This window comes from Pezoporus flaviventris, unplaced genomic scaffold, assembly GCF_033815535.1.
Source record: "Pezoporus flaviventris isolate CSIRO_AGI_PZ_B2104156 unplaced genomic scaffold, CSIRO_AGI_Pfla_v1 ptg000045l, whole genome shotgun sequence".
In the NCBI taxonomy this organism is placed as follows: Eukaryota; Metazoa; Chordata; class Aves; order Psittaciformes; family Psittacidae; genus Pezoporus; species Pezoporus flaviventris.
The window spans coordinates 4,906,071-4,923,713 of NW_026892593.1; the positions used below are offsets into that span (position 1 = coordinate 4,906,071).

A 17,643-nucleotide genomic window follows, 5' to 3' on the forward strand; every position below is an offset into this window, starting at 1 on the left:
AGGCGCCCCATCTCTGCTTCCTCACAGCTTCCCCTCCTCCCTGCCAGAGCATGAGCCTCACAAAGTCCTTGGTCAGGGTAAACATCACTTCGCAACAACCGAAAACATCGGCTTCACCAACACTGTCCCCAGGCTGGAAGTCAAAACACAGCACTGCACCAGCTAACACAAAGGAAAAACATGACTGCTACTGCTGAACCCAGGACAGTTATATTAAGTATTTTGATGGCACTTTTTAAAATCCAGGGAGTACTCTTTTATGAGAGATAAATTGTTTCAATACCCAGGGATTTTTTTTTCTTGGTGCTCCTGACTTTTTGCCCGTTTGACTATTAGCTTCCTAAGATGATAGCAATAAATACCTTGTGTTTTCTGTTCAGAGGGAAGACTGGCTATTCATTTGTATTCTCTAAGGAGAAAAGATAAAAGGAAAACTGGGTATTTTCTTTTCTATTCTCTTTAGAGCAGCTATAAAGGAAACTAGCTATTTGTTTGAATTCTCTGAGGGATTGATAGCTTAATGTGCAAAACATCTGGAATAATTAAAGGAAAGAAGGTGTTTCAGTTGCAGAAAAGAGCTCTGTAGGAGGAATTACATCTTACTTGCATACATATTCAGATACCTTTAGAATACCATTTGAAATCATATACAAATATTACTATATTGAATAAAGAATCGCTGTTGGTAACATGCAACTGAGTGTTTGCAACAAGCTGAAAGAGCAGACTTACAATTTAGATTTAAGAACAGACAGAAGGCTTAAAGAATTTGGGGATCTGCTTATTAAAGACAGGAGGGTCACAGAAGACACTTTGATCAATATTACAGTGCAGCCAGTGCTGCACTTGACCACAAATCTCACCAGTTGTTGCTTCCATCATGTAAATAAGCACTGAGTTTCCTGTCTAAATGCAGATGGCAGCATAGGACTCCAGAGGAGCAGAACTCAAAAAGCCAAACTTTCCAGTCTGTTAAAACCAGTTCAATTTATCCAACTTTTAAACCAAATTAGAAGAAAATATTGTTCTGCAAGAATAAGGAAAAAGAACATCTAGCCATTCATTTTTATGGATTAAAATACTGGGTTTAGTAATACAGAAATCTGTGCCCAGAATTTGAACTGAGTTTGAACTGGTCCTTTTGGGAGATCTCAGAAGTTTGGTTAATGTTTTTCAACCTAGTAAATTTAAATTTTCACATGTCTCTGCACATTTTAAGCTCAGAATAGAAACAGGAAGTAGAAGGAATCCTTTGAGAGAGAATGTGCTCATAAAATTTTCAGCCTTATCTTATAGACTTAAGATGTTTGATTGCTTGGATTGCTTGTTTGGATTTCATTAAGTTTTAAGAAAATTTTGAATTTTAAATGTGTTTGCAAACTGTATTTTCAAGTGCTATATCTAAAGTCTCCTTAGACCTCTTATGTCATCCGTATTAATTCTTTTTGCTTTTTGAATGCTTTGACTTTTATAATTTCAGCAAACCATATTGAACACCAAGGCTGTAATCCAGACTTAAGGCCATTCATATTGCATTATCTGAGGCTCCCAAATGAATAGCCTGGTATTTTATGGGAAGATCATGTTTTATTCTATATGTAATTCCTAAAAGCTTTTCAAAAAAACCCACCATGAATAATTGACTGTGAGGGTCTCTGGATTTTCTCTGAATGAGGTGAGACCCATTTTTTGCTAAGCAAACGCTACAGTAAAAGTAGGGTTAGGCTTACTTGTGTTAGGGTAGCGCTATAGGAACAGCATAAACATTTCTTTTTTGATAGTGAGATATTTTTAAAATAGTATGGTTTCTTTTTTATTATTTAATTAACTAAACTTCGTAATAAAGTGAAATAGTAGACACACTGAAGAGGCAAAGACTTTCTTTCTGGTTCTGTAACGAATGTGAGACCACAAGCACATAGATTCGACTTATTGTTAGTGTCTGCAATTTTTTGCTTTCAGTCTCTATTCCGTTACATCACATTTAAAAATACGAAAGAACACTCACTTCATGGAGAATCAACACTCTTATCATCTTTATTCAAGATTCACAGCTTATATTCACAATACAAACTATATTTCAAGATATTTTTACTGTTTCATATTATCCCTGTTTTGCTCCTATTGCTTCATTTCTTTGTTGTCAAATTTTATGGAAGAAAAGGAAATAAAGGAAAGAACAGGGAAAAGAGAAACTAGGTAAAGACACTGTAGCATTTGGCTTGCAATTTGTGATTACTGAAGCATGAAATAACACAACGTGATTTTTGTTCTGTGTCTTTAGATTGTTTGGCCTGTATCTCATTCTCGAAGGGATGAGTGCAAGTGGGCTGGAAAAGATATTCTCGTAAGTACAAATCTTTTTTCTTTTTAGCATTTTATTTTTCTTTTCTAAAACATTGTAAATATTTTATTATGTTTTATTTTGTTAACTCTTAAAGTATTTTTCCTCCCATGTAAGGTCACACATTTGATCATAACTCCAGTCTCGAGCTACCTCATCCTTCTTATTCAAAATAATGAAATTTTGTCTTCAAGAACGAGGGTTTAAATTTATTAATGAAAATGAAACAAATTAAATAGAATTAATCTAAAAAAAAAAAACCAGACTAGAAAGAGGGAAGTAGAGATATCCGAAAGGAAGAGAAATATCAGAATAAGAAATATTAACCCTTGGGTACTTGTCTCCTGGTTGTATTTTGACGTATTTTTGCCCTGCTAAAGATCCTAGTCCTACAGTAAGTTCCAAAAAATGCTTTCTCTTTGTGGCATCTCAGTAAGAGTTAGTGGTTTTCACTGAGCTATTCCCTGTATGGAGTTTGCAGCAAGATTGAGGTCAAGGTGGTTTTAATGTTCTACATCATTTTTGGTGCCTCAGGAAAGACTCTGTTACACTACAAATAATTTTCTGTATATTTTCCCTCATTCCTGTGTACATCTTATTCCCTGTATTTATGAGGCAGGAAAGACATAGCCAGTAGCCCCCAAATAATAATACTTCCATACTGGTAATAACTGTCTTCTTTATAAGAATAATATGGAAAATGGGAAGACAAAACTAAAGAAGGGAGAAAAAAATGATAAAAAATACATGCATGCAATAAGCCAAACAAATACTTGCATAGCATAGCCAAATGGGAAATCATTGTGGTTGCCAAGGTATAACTGAGAGTGGAACTTGGCCCCATGTGTATATGCTATTGGCCTGATTTTCAGAGATGAATCTGTAAAATATTCATAATGCCAACCATATGCCTCTAGAGAGCTCCATCTGAATAATTTCCTAGGTCATAATAAAAATAGTTTCATCAGTCTTTACTGGGGCCATAGAGGACAGTTGTCTTCATAAAAAGCCATTTGGGAACAGTAGAGGTGGATTATGTGAAAACTAAGAAATATGGGTTAAGATATATATGTAAAGGGGCAGATAGAAGTGCCAGATACTTGGGCTAGATTATTACATAGAAATAATACATTTAAATTAATCCACCTTCATGTTCACAAATAATTTTCAGGAGTACTTTGCAAGGTGAAGACTAAAATATCTAATACTCAAGTTTAGAAGAAAAAAAGGTTAGTGTTAGAATTCTGAGCAAATTAACTAACCTTGCAGCTTGATCTTTTACTAAGTATTTTGATATTACGTTAAGCAGATTTTTTTATAGCTGGGGTTGCAACCTGGAAAATTAGTAAGAGATGCAGCACCTAAGTTTAATGTATAGTCTTCAAGTTTTTAATAATTACTTTTATAAATTCACAATAACAAGAAAGAGTATGTTTTATACATTGCATTGGGCTGATTCCAATCCATTCACTGTAGATAGAGATGCTATTATACTGGAGTAAGCTGGAAAGTTTGGGTCCCCTGACTGTGGTAAGCTTGAGAGGACTGTTTGTACTGTAACTATTTTATTCACCTTGATTCTCTTGCTTCCTCTCATATCAGGACAGCTACACCTGCTGATCATGATTAAAAGGTGAAGCCCACACCAACTCCAGTGCAGTGTGTGGTGCTCGCACTTTACCTTCCTGCTATGATCGTAGGCATTAGAAGCAGCACTCCCCCAGGCTGATGCAAAATAGGTAGAACAGGGGCACAGAGCTCAGGACACAGTGCAGCCCAACCTGAGAGCAACAGTAGCACAGCAAAATGCTGCTAAAATCAGATAATTCGCTTTCATAAACATTTATATGGCTGTTGGGGATGGTTTTGTTTTCTTTTCTTTTAATTTTTAGAGTTCACTGTAAGTGTAGGTGTGAAAAAAAAAGAGAAAAGATAATGCACAGGTCACATGTGGGTCCAGTTTTGGTAGGCAACTGGAAAGATGGAATATATATTTTGGTGTATTCAAGTCATCACCTTTAAATATTTACAGCTACCTATTCTTGACATAAAACAATGCATTACAAACAAAGCATTTAAAGTAACTGCTTTACCTGTAATTACAGAAAAGGATTGCAAATCATTTAAGAAACATATTATTCCTCCCTCATTTGTTCTTTAAAGCCATTGTCAGTACCTTGGGAGTGTGAAATATGAAGGCCATAAAAATAACTCCGCAGACTGTCATTAGATGGAACAAGAGGAAAAAAGGACAAGTAATGTGCCATATAAACCATGCTCGATTTAATACTGCTTTCAGAGTGTAGCACTGCTAAGATATAAGATACTCTTCACTTGGGATGGTTCAGGACAGTCTGTACTTCTGCATTGAGGTCTTTTTAAACAACTTCTTTTTTTAATTATTGATCTCCAGGGGAAATCAGTGCTGAAAAGGCAAGTCCCCACTAATAGGCCAGGTGCACTGCAGCAGCTGCAGCACAAGCATAACCCCAGCTCTGCCCTGCTGCTAACCTCAGCTATGACCTCTGAGATTTCCTCTCATAAGAGGTAATTTACTGTCACCCCTTCAGAGGGATTCCTTATACTGAGCTGTCAGTCAGGCCAGTGTAGGTGCAGCAGGTTTGTAGCTCAGGACAGTTCATGAGGGATTTGAGGAGAGCGGCCGGCTTGGGCTGTTCCCGCCCTCCTGATATCCCTTTCTTTGTTCCTTAAGCGGTCATTTTCATATCTGTTTCTTTAAGAGCTTAATATATGTTAATTAGTGAAGCTTTGCTCACTGTATAGGTAGATCAACCTTTTAAATTATGTTTCAGATCTTTTCTTACATGGGCAAACTGAGAAGAGAGGCTAAAACACTCCCCTGGTTATGCAATACTTACAGCAGGATTTCTCTGATAGAAGTTTACTGCTACACTTTCCCACAAAATATAGATTTTTTTTTTCCAATAAAATAATAATTACTGTCCCATGTAAGTACTTTAGTATTACAATATATTTCCATTTCCTCAGTGTAAAGTATTATGAGCACCAAAATAACATAGTTCATAAAAAATTAAAGACTATAAATGACAAGTAATATATTTTTCTTACGTAATTTGACTAAATGAGCAATTTTGTGAGGATTTCTTGTTATGTTGGACTTTAGTCTCTCATTTGATCTATTTTGGTTGCTGTAAGTCCTGTGAATATTTCTCATGATTCCTGACCAGACCTTGGAAATGTTCAAAGACAAAGTCTCTACAGAATTCTTTGCAGCTTTTGTACTGAACTTGCAGTACAAGACATGATGCTAGTCATATCCCTCACTAGTGAGCCTCAGTATTTTGGTTTTAAGATCTCACAGGCACTTGGGCCCAGCAGAAACACATGGCAACCTCTGCATTACATATGTGTTAAATAATTCCACTTTGACATTCCTGGAGTGTTATAAACCAGCAAGGCAAAGCTTGGGTGACTTACAAAAGTTTCCAGAAACACTAGTTAGTTTTGCAGGTAGGGATAGGGTAGGGATAGCTTCCTGACTGAAAAGCCCATCTAGTCCTTAAACTATTAATTTACTCTTGTTTTAAAAGTTTTGACTGCCATTTAGTTGATACATGTCTGCACTAGATTTGGCTGAGGCACCATAGCAGTAGTTCACGTGGTGCACAATTAATCAAATAGATCCCTATTAAAGGTTATGATAGATTTCTACGACTTGAAAGCTTTAAAGATGTGTTTCTGAAGGGCACCTTAGGATGTTACTTTCAAGTGTGATTTGACTATCTAATTTATTTAGCCACTGTTAAAGATCCCAGCTCAAATTCAGTTGTCAAAATGATCCTTTCTGGACTTGACTTGTATAAATCTTTAAAATTTCAGTGGGTACTTTAACAAAGTCACATAGGACAAGCTACGTGATGACAGATACACACTTTGCATGCTGTATGAAATTGGCTTCTCTCTGGGTGTTTCTGGTAAGAAATAGATGTTGATATATGGATACAGAAGGCACTAAGTATTTTTACTTGGTACCAGCAAGCTTCTACATATACTATGACATATGAACAAGTGGGTCCATACGGGGAGTTACACTACACCTTTGTGTCATTTCCCTTAACAGCTGAAGTGTATCAGCACAATTGTGTCTGTGCATTATAATTTATAGGAAATAGATATCTACTGGGGGTATTTAATTGCCATTAATTTTTACCTAGTTATTAACACTTAACTAAACTCAACTATAATCAACTATTTTTGTACTTGATAATTCTCTTGGTGGTCATTTGGAATGACTTTGGATTAGAAATCTATACCCAGTTCAGAAGAAACAAGACTCTTTACACATGATATAGCTATATTCTGTCTGTGCTCCTTTGCATTTAATTATTGGCACTTAATTATTTTATGGAGTTTGTGGTTCGTGCAGATAGAATCACATGGCTGCAATTTAATACACCATCTCATTTGTTATGATAATAATTAATTTAAGCCAAAATGTTTATATGCCATCTCAGTTTATGCTTCCTTTAAAGTTTTCCAGCCCCTCCCTACATCATAGGAAGATTAGCAATTGCACAGGCTTATAGATCCATCAGTGCACAATGATTTTGTTTAGAAATAAAGAAGAAAAAATAAGAACCAGAAGAAGTGGTGTGTAACTTAGCAAGTATCCCTTAGCCATATCTGGTGATGCTTTGGCACAACAAAGTTGGCAATAAATGCACACTATTCCCTTTAACTCAGTTTATTGCTCTTGTTGCCTTAGGGAATACAGAAGAACATGGAGGCAGGAAGTAAAAGTAATTCTTTTCATCTGTTTATGTAAACAAAGATCTGAAGAGGGAATCTGAAAATTAAATATACAGTGCTGGCTAGATCTAGAAAGCTTGCTTCTAAATTCATCTGACAGGCATAATTTTTCCTGTCAAATTATTTCTGGCTCTTTTGGGTGTCCCAAAGAGAAGTTTGTCACTTTCCTACAGGGTTCTTCCTTTGGAGGATATCTACAGGCAGATTTCCAGCCTTTTTATCACCAAGCCTTACCATCATCCCCATTTCTTTTCTGGCTCCCTGACTCTAGCATAGCACTGAAATCCTTTAACAGAGCCTCAAGACCCAGGACCCCTACCAGCATGGAGAAAGGGAAAGGTGAATGTCCTCTGGGAGTAGGAATGGCTAAAGTCAGAAAAAAATCCAAAGCAATGGACCTCTAGTGAGTTTAGGGACAGAATTTACTCTCAATATTACTTACTACAAGAAGAAATGTGACTTTCGAGCCATTTTGCAATACAAATAGTGGCACTGCATATCGGTTTCAACTCTTTGTCAGCTGTTCCAGTTAGTATGCTTGTTTTATCAGCTTGAGGGCTGCTCACTCCTTAATCTTGTCCAAGATTTTTAATGTGGGCATGATTTTTTGATAGAGCATTTGTTACCATTTGGGAGATGAGAGAGTGAGACATTTTGCAAGTAAGTAGTGTGCTGCTTTAATATTGCTGCTGCATAAAACTGCTTTGCATAGACTACAAACAAAAGAGAAAGACTGATGGGGGAAAAGATAAAACAAATTTACAACCCTTTCACTTAGAGGTGAACTGAGCCTGGTAAAAAGAATCATACTACACTGGAGTCCTTCAAAGTCCCATGGAGCTCTCTAGCAGAATTTCCCCCTCTGGGAAACTCTGATTGTTGCAGCTCCGTTTCTTGGATGGACCCCCAAAACACATGCACCAGCATAAAGCCCCATTTATAGTTCTTAGTTCAGATGTTGATCCTACAGCTTGTGTTCATTTAGGCATTTGCATATATTTCTTTGTATAAACTGACCAAGGCAAATCAGTTACTCTAAGGTAATAACTTGTGTACTTATGCAGAGGAAGAATTACGTTGGCTGTTGTTCAGATTTTCATATTTTACCCACTTATGTATCATGGGAAGTCATTTAAGTCTTTCAGTATGGGGAAAAAAATTGATACAGATCAAGGAGAAAGCTAATTTTCTAATTTTGGGCTTATTTTTCTGCTTACAGGTGTGACTATAGAAATTTGCTTCTGAAGGAAACAATATTCAGCAGATTTAATGCAGTCTTGCAGAAATGTTTTCTTTGTTGTTTTTGAAATACAAAGTCACAGACTTAACAAAGGGGAAGTAAAGGAGACATGAAGGAAAAATCATTCCCAAAATTATAAGTTTAATTTTCTAGCAATAGAAGTTCTTCATAAGCCCTACTTTGGCCTTGACAAAGTCTGAGAATTACCTTTATTTACGGCTGAATTACCAGCTATTGCTATTTCAAAATGATGCTGGGTGATTCCCTTTCATGATTTATTGCATCCCAAGATGGACAGAGTAAATTTATTCTTTGTACATTCCTTTTCAGAGAAACACATTACCTGGATGACTAGTAAAAATGATCAATATGTTTAGTCCCTGTTTTCTTTCAGGGCTTCAGTCCTGCTTCACATTCTTTCTGTTTGTAGTGTGGTTTTTTGTTTGTTTGTTGTGGGGTTTTGTTTGCTTGTTTATTGTTTGGTTTATTTTTTGGTATTTTCTGTGGTTTAATAAAAGGAAGGCTAGTTTAAAAATTAAGGATAGGTCTGCTCTGAAAGATCACGTATCACCATTCCTCAATACTCAAGATGCGGTGACTATGTCACTGTTAAGTTAGCCAACAACTAATTATTTTCTGTACTTCTGTTACATTCACCAAAACCAAGTCTGTTAAATTCCTCCCTGCTGTACACAAGGCTAAAGTATTGTCTTTTTTCCTTTTGTAATAAGTAAGAGAACTAAAGAGAAAGTTCTTAAAATAACTTAGGAAATAATATGCAATTATTTCCTGTGTCGAAACTTATCTTTTATTCAGTTTCTACATCTTCATGTCAACAGAATATCTTTAAAAGGACCCTTTCAGTGTAGAGAAAGTTTAGTATTCTGAAGATGGTGGAACAAGAATAGTAAGAACAGTAAATAAAGTGGGAATCTGAATCTTTCTCTCCTGCCTTTTGTTTGTTTTCTTGTTCATTTTCTGAGTGCTGTGATCTGTGTTGGATCAAATAATCTATAAATCTCTTTTTCCCTTGGGTAATTCTTTCCCAGTTAACATCTCCCAAAACATTAGGTTGATATATATATATATATATATATATATATCTGTGTATCATAAATATAAAAACAAACAACCCCCTCCCCAACAAAACAAAACAAACAAAACCCCAAATCAACCCCCAAAAACTAACCTAATGAAACTGCTCAGCAAACTGTCATTTCAACAATTGTACTTTGGTGCCAAATTTTTACTGAGTGGAAATTTTAAGTTTCTGTCACTTAAAGTTTTTCTGTTCAGCATCTCTCTGCGGTGTCCAAATAGTTTAATATCCACACACAAATTTCTGAGTTCCCACAGTAAGGCACATGTAACTTCATAGTCTAGCTTACAGAGTGTATTCATTTACAGGTACACATACTGCTAAGCAACTGTCTCTTCTAGATGCAACAGTATTTTGGCTCCTTTCAACACTTCATGGTTTTACATTCACTTTCGACAGAGAAGTTCTGATTATATTTATCTTAGGTGGCTATGAGTGGAAGTCATTAGGTGGCTGTGAGTGGAAGTCATTACAGGATATGCCTATAATATGCTGAATAAAGGCAAGCTGGCTGATGCAGAGTCTTAAGTGCTTTATGTGCCTATAACAGGCTTGACAACCTGTTTGTCTGAAATACTCCACCCAATTAGCAGGTGTTGATCCTATTCGGAAAGGTGGCCTGTAATCTGATTTCTCCAGGAGACAGGTGATTACCCCACCCAGATAGAAGAGATAGATGAAAGAGATTTTGTAGATCTAGACTGTGGTTGCAACTTAAATTGCTGCTGGGCTTGGTGAGACTGCTTGAGCTGAAACTGAATAGTATTGTTCATTTCTTTGCTAATAAAGCCATGCCCAAAATGTGGAACAGGTTTACTCTGCAGAGCAAATTCAATTTTATTTTAAAGTTATGGTCAGAAAAGAACTGGCTTCTGCTTGACCTCAAGACTTCCCAATGTTTTGAGTTATTTGTGAAATACTCTTCTGTTCCTCAAATAAATTCATTCTGTGATGTAGGAAGTGCATACCACTGAAAACCATAACAATTCAAAATAAAGGATGCTTGCTAACACTTGTGGAAAGGTTTAATGTACAATGATCATGCTGTGGATGCAAAGTCCTGAAAACCCACTTGCTTGCTGGACTGCATCCATAAAAAAGCTTTGTTTTGTCTTGTTAACTATGCATTAGCCAGATGTACAAAAATATGACATGGTCATTAAATCAGGTATTTACTGCTGCAGCCTTTTCTTGGCATCACTTTGACTGTTCACAGCTCCAGAACAATTACCATCTGCATCTGCTGAATGAAGATTTAAGGACTGGAAATATGTCTTGTGATTTGAAGATACTGAATGCAGAAAAGAACTAGAGAAATTCTACTTCCTAAGATGGCTAGGTCAGATGGTTAGTGCTAACGGCAAAGATTTGACCGCCTGATGTGTTTAGTCTATGCAGTCAAGGAAGGCATCTTTAAAGCATGACTTTTAATGACTTCTAGTGGCTTCTGACTTAAGACTATTTTGAGGACAGACTCTAGGGAGTATCCCACCTGGCTTAGCTACCTCCATGCTTAGCCTTAGTGGTAAAGTCTGGGCCAAATGACCAAGTACCAGTAGTAACTACTGGATTTGCAAATAGGTAGGTAGACAGCCAGGGAGACGTTTTGTGTTTCACCCCCAGTAACACAAAGGAAGAACCGGAGGAGCTTTCCATCTGCTGTGCAAGTGTGCTGACAATACAACTGTTTGCTAATACGGCACGCAGTTTTGTGGCTTGAAGGAATCAGGATATATCTGCTTTTATTCAGTGGCTTTTTTTTTTTTGATCATGTGCTTTGTTAGTTGGCTTCTTTTTTCTTGTCTTGATGATTTAATGGCTTAAATTCATGCACTTATCCTGCAACTTAAGTAAATTATACATTTTAAATATTCTCATGAACCCTTGTCATATCAAAAAAACAGAAAGACAACAGGCATAACTTAATTGGAAAGATAACTGGAATACAGTAAACTGTACTAGGCAACAAAAATGTCTTACCAACCCTCATCAGCACCTTCAGCCTGAAATTTCTCAGGGCACATCTTGACAGCAGAGGAAAATCTAGATATGGAATTAATCAATGGTTCCTTTGCAGTGTTGGCAGTGATTAACATGACTAAGAGTAGTGTCATTCCTGACATCTCCAGATGGGTGAAGTCCTCCAGATCATGATCCAATATGAAGTCTCCAGATCATGATACAATATAAAGGCCACTGAATCTAGGGTTCTGTCAGCTTTTTCAAAGTTCTGAGTTGGGAACACAAGTACATTCAGAAGTCAGTTTACAAAATAACATAGATTTATAAAAAAGACTAAGTATTTTGTTTACCTAGACATATTCAAGGTTTATACTTGATTTATGTGTGCATGTGGTGCAATGCATCCAGCTTACTTGGCTTTGACTAATGGGAATGTAATCCCCAAGAACTAAGTTAATAGAAATTGCTTTCTGTAACACAGACCCCAATACTTCAGTTGCTCAACTTCACTCAGCACTGAAGACTGGCTCTTTTTCAGAGGTTAGGGCTATAAAACATTGTTCCTGATAATTGCAAGGTACAATAATGACAAAACAGGTTTGGAAATGATGTTATCGATCCAAACTACGAGGGGCACACAGTAATAAATTACAGTCTGCAAATATTTTCATGCCAGCTGGCCTCCCCTGCTCTAAAATCATGCACCTGACTATACAGGTTCAGCTGGAAGGTTATCTCATCAGGTACAGGTGCCAGGCCTGATTTCCCCACCCATTAGTAGCAGAGGCTGTACAAAGCTTCTGCTACTTAAGGACTTTCCTGTTACTGCCAGTGCAGGACTTGGCGCAACAGCTTTGCAGCAGTGTTACCAACTAGCTTACTCCAATAAATTAGAATTATAATATAACATTGCATTTTAACAGGACCGGAATAATTTCCTTTGATCCCTGCCTGTCCTGGGCCTGTTTATGCAGCCTGTGCTCTTTGAATGTATTTTTCTAACTGTTACTGTAATAGCAAAGATGGAAATGGTAATAATCTTTAAATAATGTTACTGCATTTTACAAAAGCTTGCACACAGGCAGCAAGAGCTGTGAAACCATATGCCATGTAGAGCTCACCTGCAAGAGGACTCCTTGCATGTGCTTACTGACATGCTAAAGTTTTTGCTGGATCTAGCTGAGAATTGATCATCTGTGTACATGGCAATTACACATATATTTATTGCACTAACACTCCAGAAATATTTTTCTTGAAACAATGCAGCTGCATGTTGAAACAATGCAGCTGCACCTTGCCAGTGCAGCCTGAACTGACTGCACCTGGTAGTAGCCCACTAGCAAAGGGGAGAAGTTTAAAAGCTCCCTGATAAGTCTGGAGCATCTTTCAGCAGTGTGATAAATGTGAATGACAGCAGTAATGTCAGGGATTAATTATTCTCCATGGATATCCCTGACCTTGTCATTTGAGAACTCAATTAACTGGACAGAAGGAGAAAAAAAAACAAGGTAAATATAAAATATAAACTCATTCATGGGACTTTATATGGAAAATGTCGATTTTGATTTGAAAGACAAAACACATATTTATTTGTCCAGCTGTTAGACGACAGCTTTAAATCCCCTTGTCCATCCAGTTTAGACAAAACCTTGTGATATTTTAATCACTTGGCTATGTGGGAAGGCTGAATAAAGGAAGAATGTATTACAGGGTCTGATCCTTATCTGGATTAAATCACCAGAAAACTGTTGAAGCTAATGATACTATAATGGGTTATTTAGCCTTCTACTTATGGCCCTGCATAATCTGGCCATTTGCATTTGCTGTGATAGCTGAGAAGGAGGATGGTCATAAACGTTACAAAAAAAAGAAAAAAAACGATTTCTTAATTTAAGGAGAAAAATCTGGATATTAGTTGGTCATAGGGACTTACCCTCTTCCATTTAAAAAGATGTCATTAAAAACTCTTTGCTGCAACAGTAATCCAGATTGAAGATTGTAAATTCCAGGTTTCTGGAGGAGAGATAATTACTGGAAACTCATAAACTCCACCTAAATTCTCTTTTAATTTTCATACGCAGAGCAGATGTTTTGACAGATGGATGGACTTTATTTTTGTAACTGTCCGGGAAAAGTCTGCATAACACAGCCTAATCAGTGCCACATATCTGTAGTGTTTGTTTTTCAATCTTTCTGCATTTGGCTCCTATGCTTTTAGTTGCAGACATTTTCTTTCCAATTTATTTTTTCAGGCTAAATCTCTCTCTGCATAAGCCCTTCTATCAATTTGATATATAAATATTAGGAAACTCTTAAAAATAAGTGTGTATGTTTGGTTAGTAAATCAGACATATTGATCTTCATATAGTGGGTGACCTTCTGGAAAACTTCATTAACACTTTATCTTCTCTTCAAGACATGCCCTTTGCCCTCATGCACAGCATATAATATTTGGAATTGAAATTTGGAGTTAAGATCTCTGTCCAGACACACTGGACCTCTTAACTCACACTCTGAATGTGTATGACAATTTCTCAACTTGTTCTACCAGCAGGAGTTTAGTACAACAGAATTTGCAGTGGAGTTGGTGCTTTGGCTGCATTACCGCAGATGGAAGTGGGTTTAGCTGCTTTTATTTCAATAAACTGTCAGCTGAGAGACTGAACCTTGTAACCTCTTCAGTCAAGTTTAGAAGAAGCATAAACATCTATAAAGTACCTGAAGCTAAAACTTTATTCTCACTTTGGACTGCTCAGTAAACTTCTGGGGCACTGTTCCCTCCATGTGGCTAAATGACCGTTTAACTCCTGGATGAAAAGTAGAATGGCTTCAGTTGAATGTCCTTGTGCCCTCAAGTGCCAGAGTAACCCCAGGAAGGCCTGCAGTGCCTGCTTGGACTTTGGTGAGGGATGCAGTTCATATTCCTTCAAACTGGATTGCACCCCATTCTTGGGATTAGCACTTCAGGACTGCACAGAGCAGAGCCAGGACAGGGCATGAACCATTTATTTGGCCATGCTTTGGAGGATGTTGGCAATCATGCCATAACAGGACAGCTTGCAGAAGCAGATGCAGCGGTTATGCTGTAAAAACATAAAAAGGTAGCTATCTAAAGAAGTTCTGTCTGTCAGGACAGAGAAAGACCTTGCAGGCTATGCTAAAACGTCTCAAGCATGACTCAGGGTCTCAGCTGGTTAGATTTTAAGAGAGAGGTACTTCTGTACAAAGCCAAAGGCAGAACCTGCAGTTCTTGGGGAAACCTTATACCATGTACTGAAAAACAAATGAAGATTAATCCTCTCCAGGGGTAGGCAAGGTAAATGAATTGGGGTTTTGAGGACTGCAGTAACTCCCACATGATGTACCTAATTTTCTTTATGAAAATCTACTTCAATCATTGTGTACCATGTGCAGTCACTTATGCTTTCTGCTGTATGTATGTATATGTAAACTCAAGGTTTAGGCCATAAACCAGTGTTTAGGTAGACAAGAAAAGTTTCTAATATTAAGTAAGCTGTCCTTTATAATAAACCGGATTATTAGGTGGAAGAATTTATAGTAATTCACTATGGTGATTTCAGTGCTCCTCTTTAAGATTTATTTTCATAACCCATCCAAGTAATAATTTCCTGCTGATGGAGAACTTTGCATACCTTGCATTCATTTTCATTCACATTATTAGGCTAAGTGTATTTTAAACTCCCACACAACCCTGTTTTCAAATATGAAAAAAAAAAATTATTTCCACTTGGAAAGTAATTTTTAAAAGTCTAATTTTCTTCCTTCATCCGTTTTACTTGACAAAGAACAATATTCAAAGGATATGGATATATCCAGAATATGTTCCTTTTGAACAACATCCCTTTCCTGGGAATAAGTGTAAATGAATACAAAGGCAGTGCGGGGGTGCACTCACATGCAGAGACAGTGTTTAAATTCCCTGACAATTTGTTCCTTACAGTGTCTGGCTCTGGGTTATTTCCTCTTCCTCCGGTGGATATTTTCTCCCATCTGCTGTATTTTACCAAGATTCTACATTTCTTTTGTTGTCTGTGTCTCCCTTCCAGTACCTCACATTCTGAGATCATGTAGTGAAATGCCTTGTCTGCTGGCACAGTCTTTAGCACTAACAATATAGCACCAGCCTGGGGGTCTGGCAAGGGGAGATGCTGCTGCCAAGTGGGACAAGCCCAGTTGGAGACACCCAAATCATTCCAGGCCTCCAGCCAAAGGGGTCAGGGAGTTACTTTGTAGTCAAGTTGAGGCAGGCACCAGTGTCGGGACCAGCAGAGCTGTCTGCCAGGTTTCACAAATGGTGAGGCCTGAATGCCATTGTAGGAACCTTGATGTGAGGGCAAGAATGGGGAAACTGAGACTGAACATGGGAGTCAGTCACCCAAGTCTCATGTAGTCTCAGACCCAAATTTCATTCGTCGCACGCGCACTTTCCTTGATCAGGGTATCTTCTTCCTCATATATGTGTGCTGAGATTTACTCTAAGCAAATCATTCAAAACTGTTCGAATCATTAAAAATTGGGATATAAGAGATTTATGGGAAGCTGTTTTGCCCCAGGCCTGCATATACCAGTAAACCTAATATTCACCATCACTATGCAAGCCCTTCCTGATTTCAGAATATCAGACGCACAGGTACAACATTTCCACACACGACACTGTACCTGTGCAGCTGTACTTGAGCACAATTAGACCAGGAAAGAAATCTGGTTACTCTGCCATTGAAATCAATGTGCCTGTTGCTATTGTTCCAGGGAGAATAGCACCATCTCCCAGGCAGGGCAGAAAGTTCACTTTGAACTTCCTGAGTTGACAAGGGCTTAAATCAGAACTGTAGTTTTACTTTGATGTCATTTATTGTGCTTTAATACCCCACTTTATTTATTTTTTTACAACCATGTAAAATATATAAAGAAACATAATCTGTTTGGGAGGCGTATGAGAATTTACTGAATAGGCCTTAATGGTTCCTTTATGCCGTTATAAACCACAGAGAAGCTATAAGGGCAGTCTGAACTGGACTAGGAACTTCAAATGTTGTATAAATTTCTTTGTCACAGTCAAGGGTTTATTGCTGTAGGTATTTAGCTTCCCCATTCTTTAACTATGCTGTGTATTTCTCAGAAATCTATGGTAAAAACCATAGTGTAAGGAGAGCTTAAAAGCCAAGATGAATAAGCCAAATCTGCTTTTGGAAATATATTATAAATCCAGAGTAACTTTACTGATATTAATGCATTCCCACTACTGTCAATACTGAACACTTGAAACACAAATATGGCAATGATAGTGTTAATCCCATACAACCTCCCTCCCCCCCCCCCAGCTGATGTGGAATAATTCAGTGAAGCTGATGATTTTCTTAATTTCCATCTATAGATATCAAATAAGATTCTGCCCCTTTACTAAGTCAGGGTTTCCATCTCACCTTTAAAATATTATCTAATACCTTCTTGCTGTATGTTATAGATAGGCAGCTGAACATTATTCAGTGGTTGCATGTAGAGTCACAGGTGGTGTGTTACTGTAAATCAGAAGAGCTCTTCTGAAAGCACAGTCTGTTCTGATTCACACTGGCTATGGGTCTAGCCCATGTCATCAAGCATTTTACAAAGGTATGTGTCCACTGACTTCCCACATTCACATTCTTCAGGCAAGGCAATTTTTGGAAGCTTTAATAAAGTGAAGTAGTAGACCACAAAGATATTTTGAAATCATGATAAATCATACCAGAAAAAGGAAAGCACGGTCCTACCGAAACAGTGGTGTGATTAAATTTGACTAGATATAACTCTAAGTGGGAAAATTCTGAATTATTTAATAAAGCACAAATCTTTGATCAGTTTTAAATTATGCAGTCAAAATCAGGTGCTCCATTTGAAACACATAATATCAAAATTTAAGGATCTGTTTCAGTTTTATTAATTTTTAATGTTACATGGATTTGTAGTATTTGCCCATTTTTACTCTTGCAGGCATTGAATTATTAACACCCTTTCATGGGTTTTCCATATTTCTTTTATTAAAAGGAACAAAGGACAAGAGCATTAGGAAAAATATCAAAACATGCATTGCAATTTTGATGATTTATGCCAGGTATTTACTTAGTACTCTACCAGTGTGACAGTGGAAAGTAGCGTGTGGATACAGATGATAAATGTATGTTCGTGTTTATACATGTGTGGGAGGAA

At 37.2% G+C, this 17,643-nt stretch overlaps 1 protein-coding gene across 1 annotated transcript in view; it reads left to right on the top strand.

Annotated features, from left to right (window-relative positions):
* Positions 1-17,643, top strand: part of SEMA3A (semaphorin 3A) — a 169,914-nt gene that overhangs the window by 49,852 nt on the left and 102,419 nt on the right. The window contains exon 4 of the mRNA XM_061467285.1: positions 2,285-2,347. Within this exon, the coding sequence (XP_061323269.1) occupies positions 2,285-2,347 (63 nt within the window). The remainder of the gene's footprint in view (positions 1-2,284; positions 2,348-17,643) is intronic.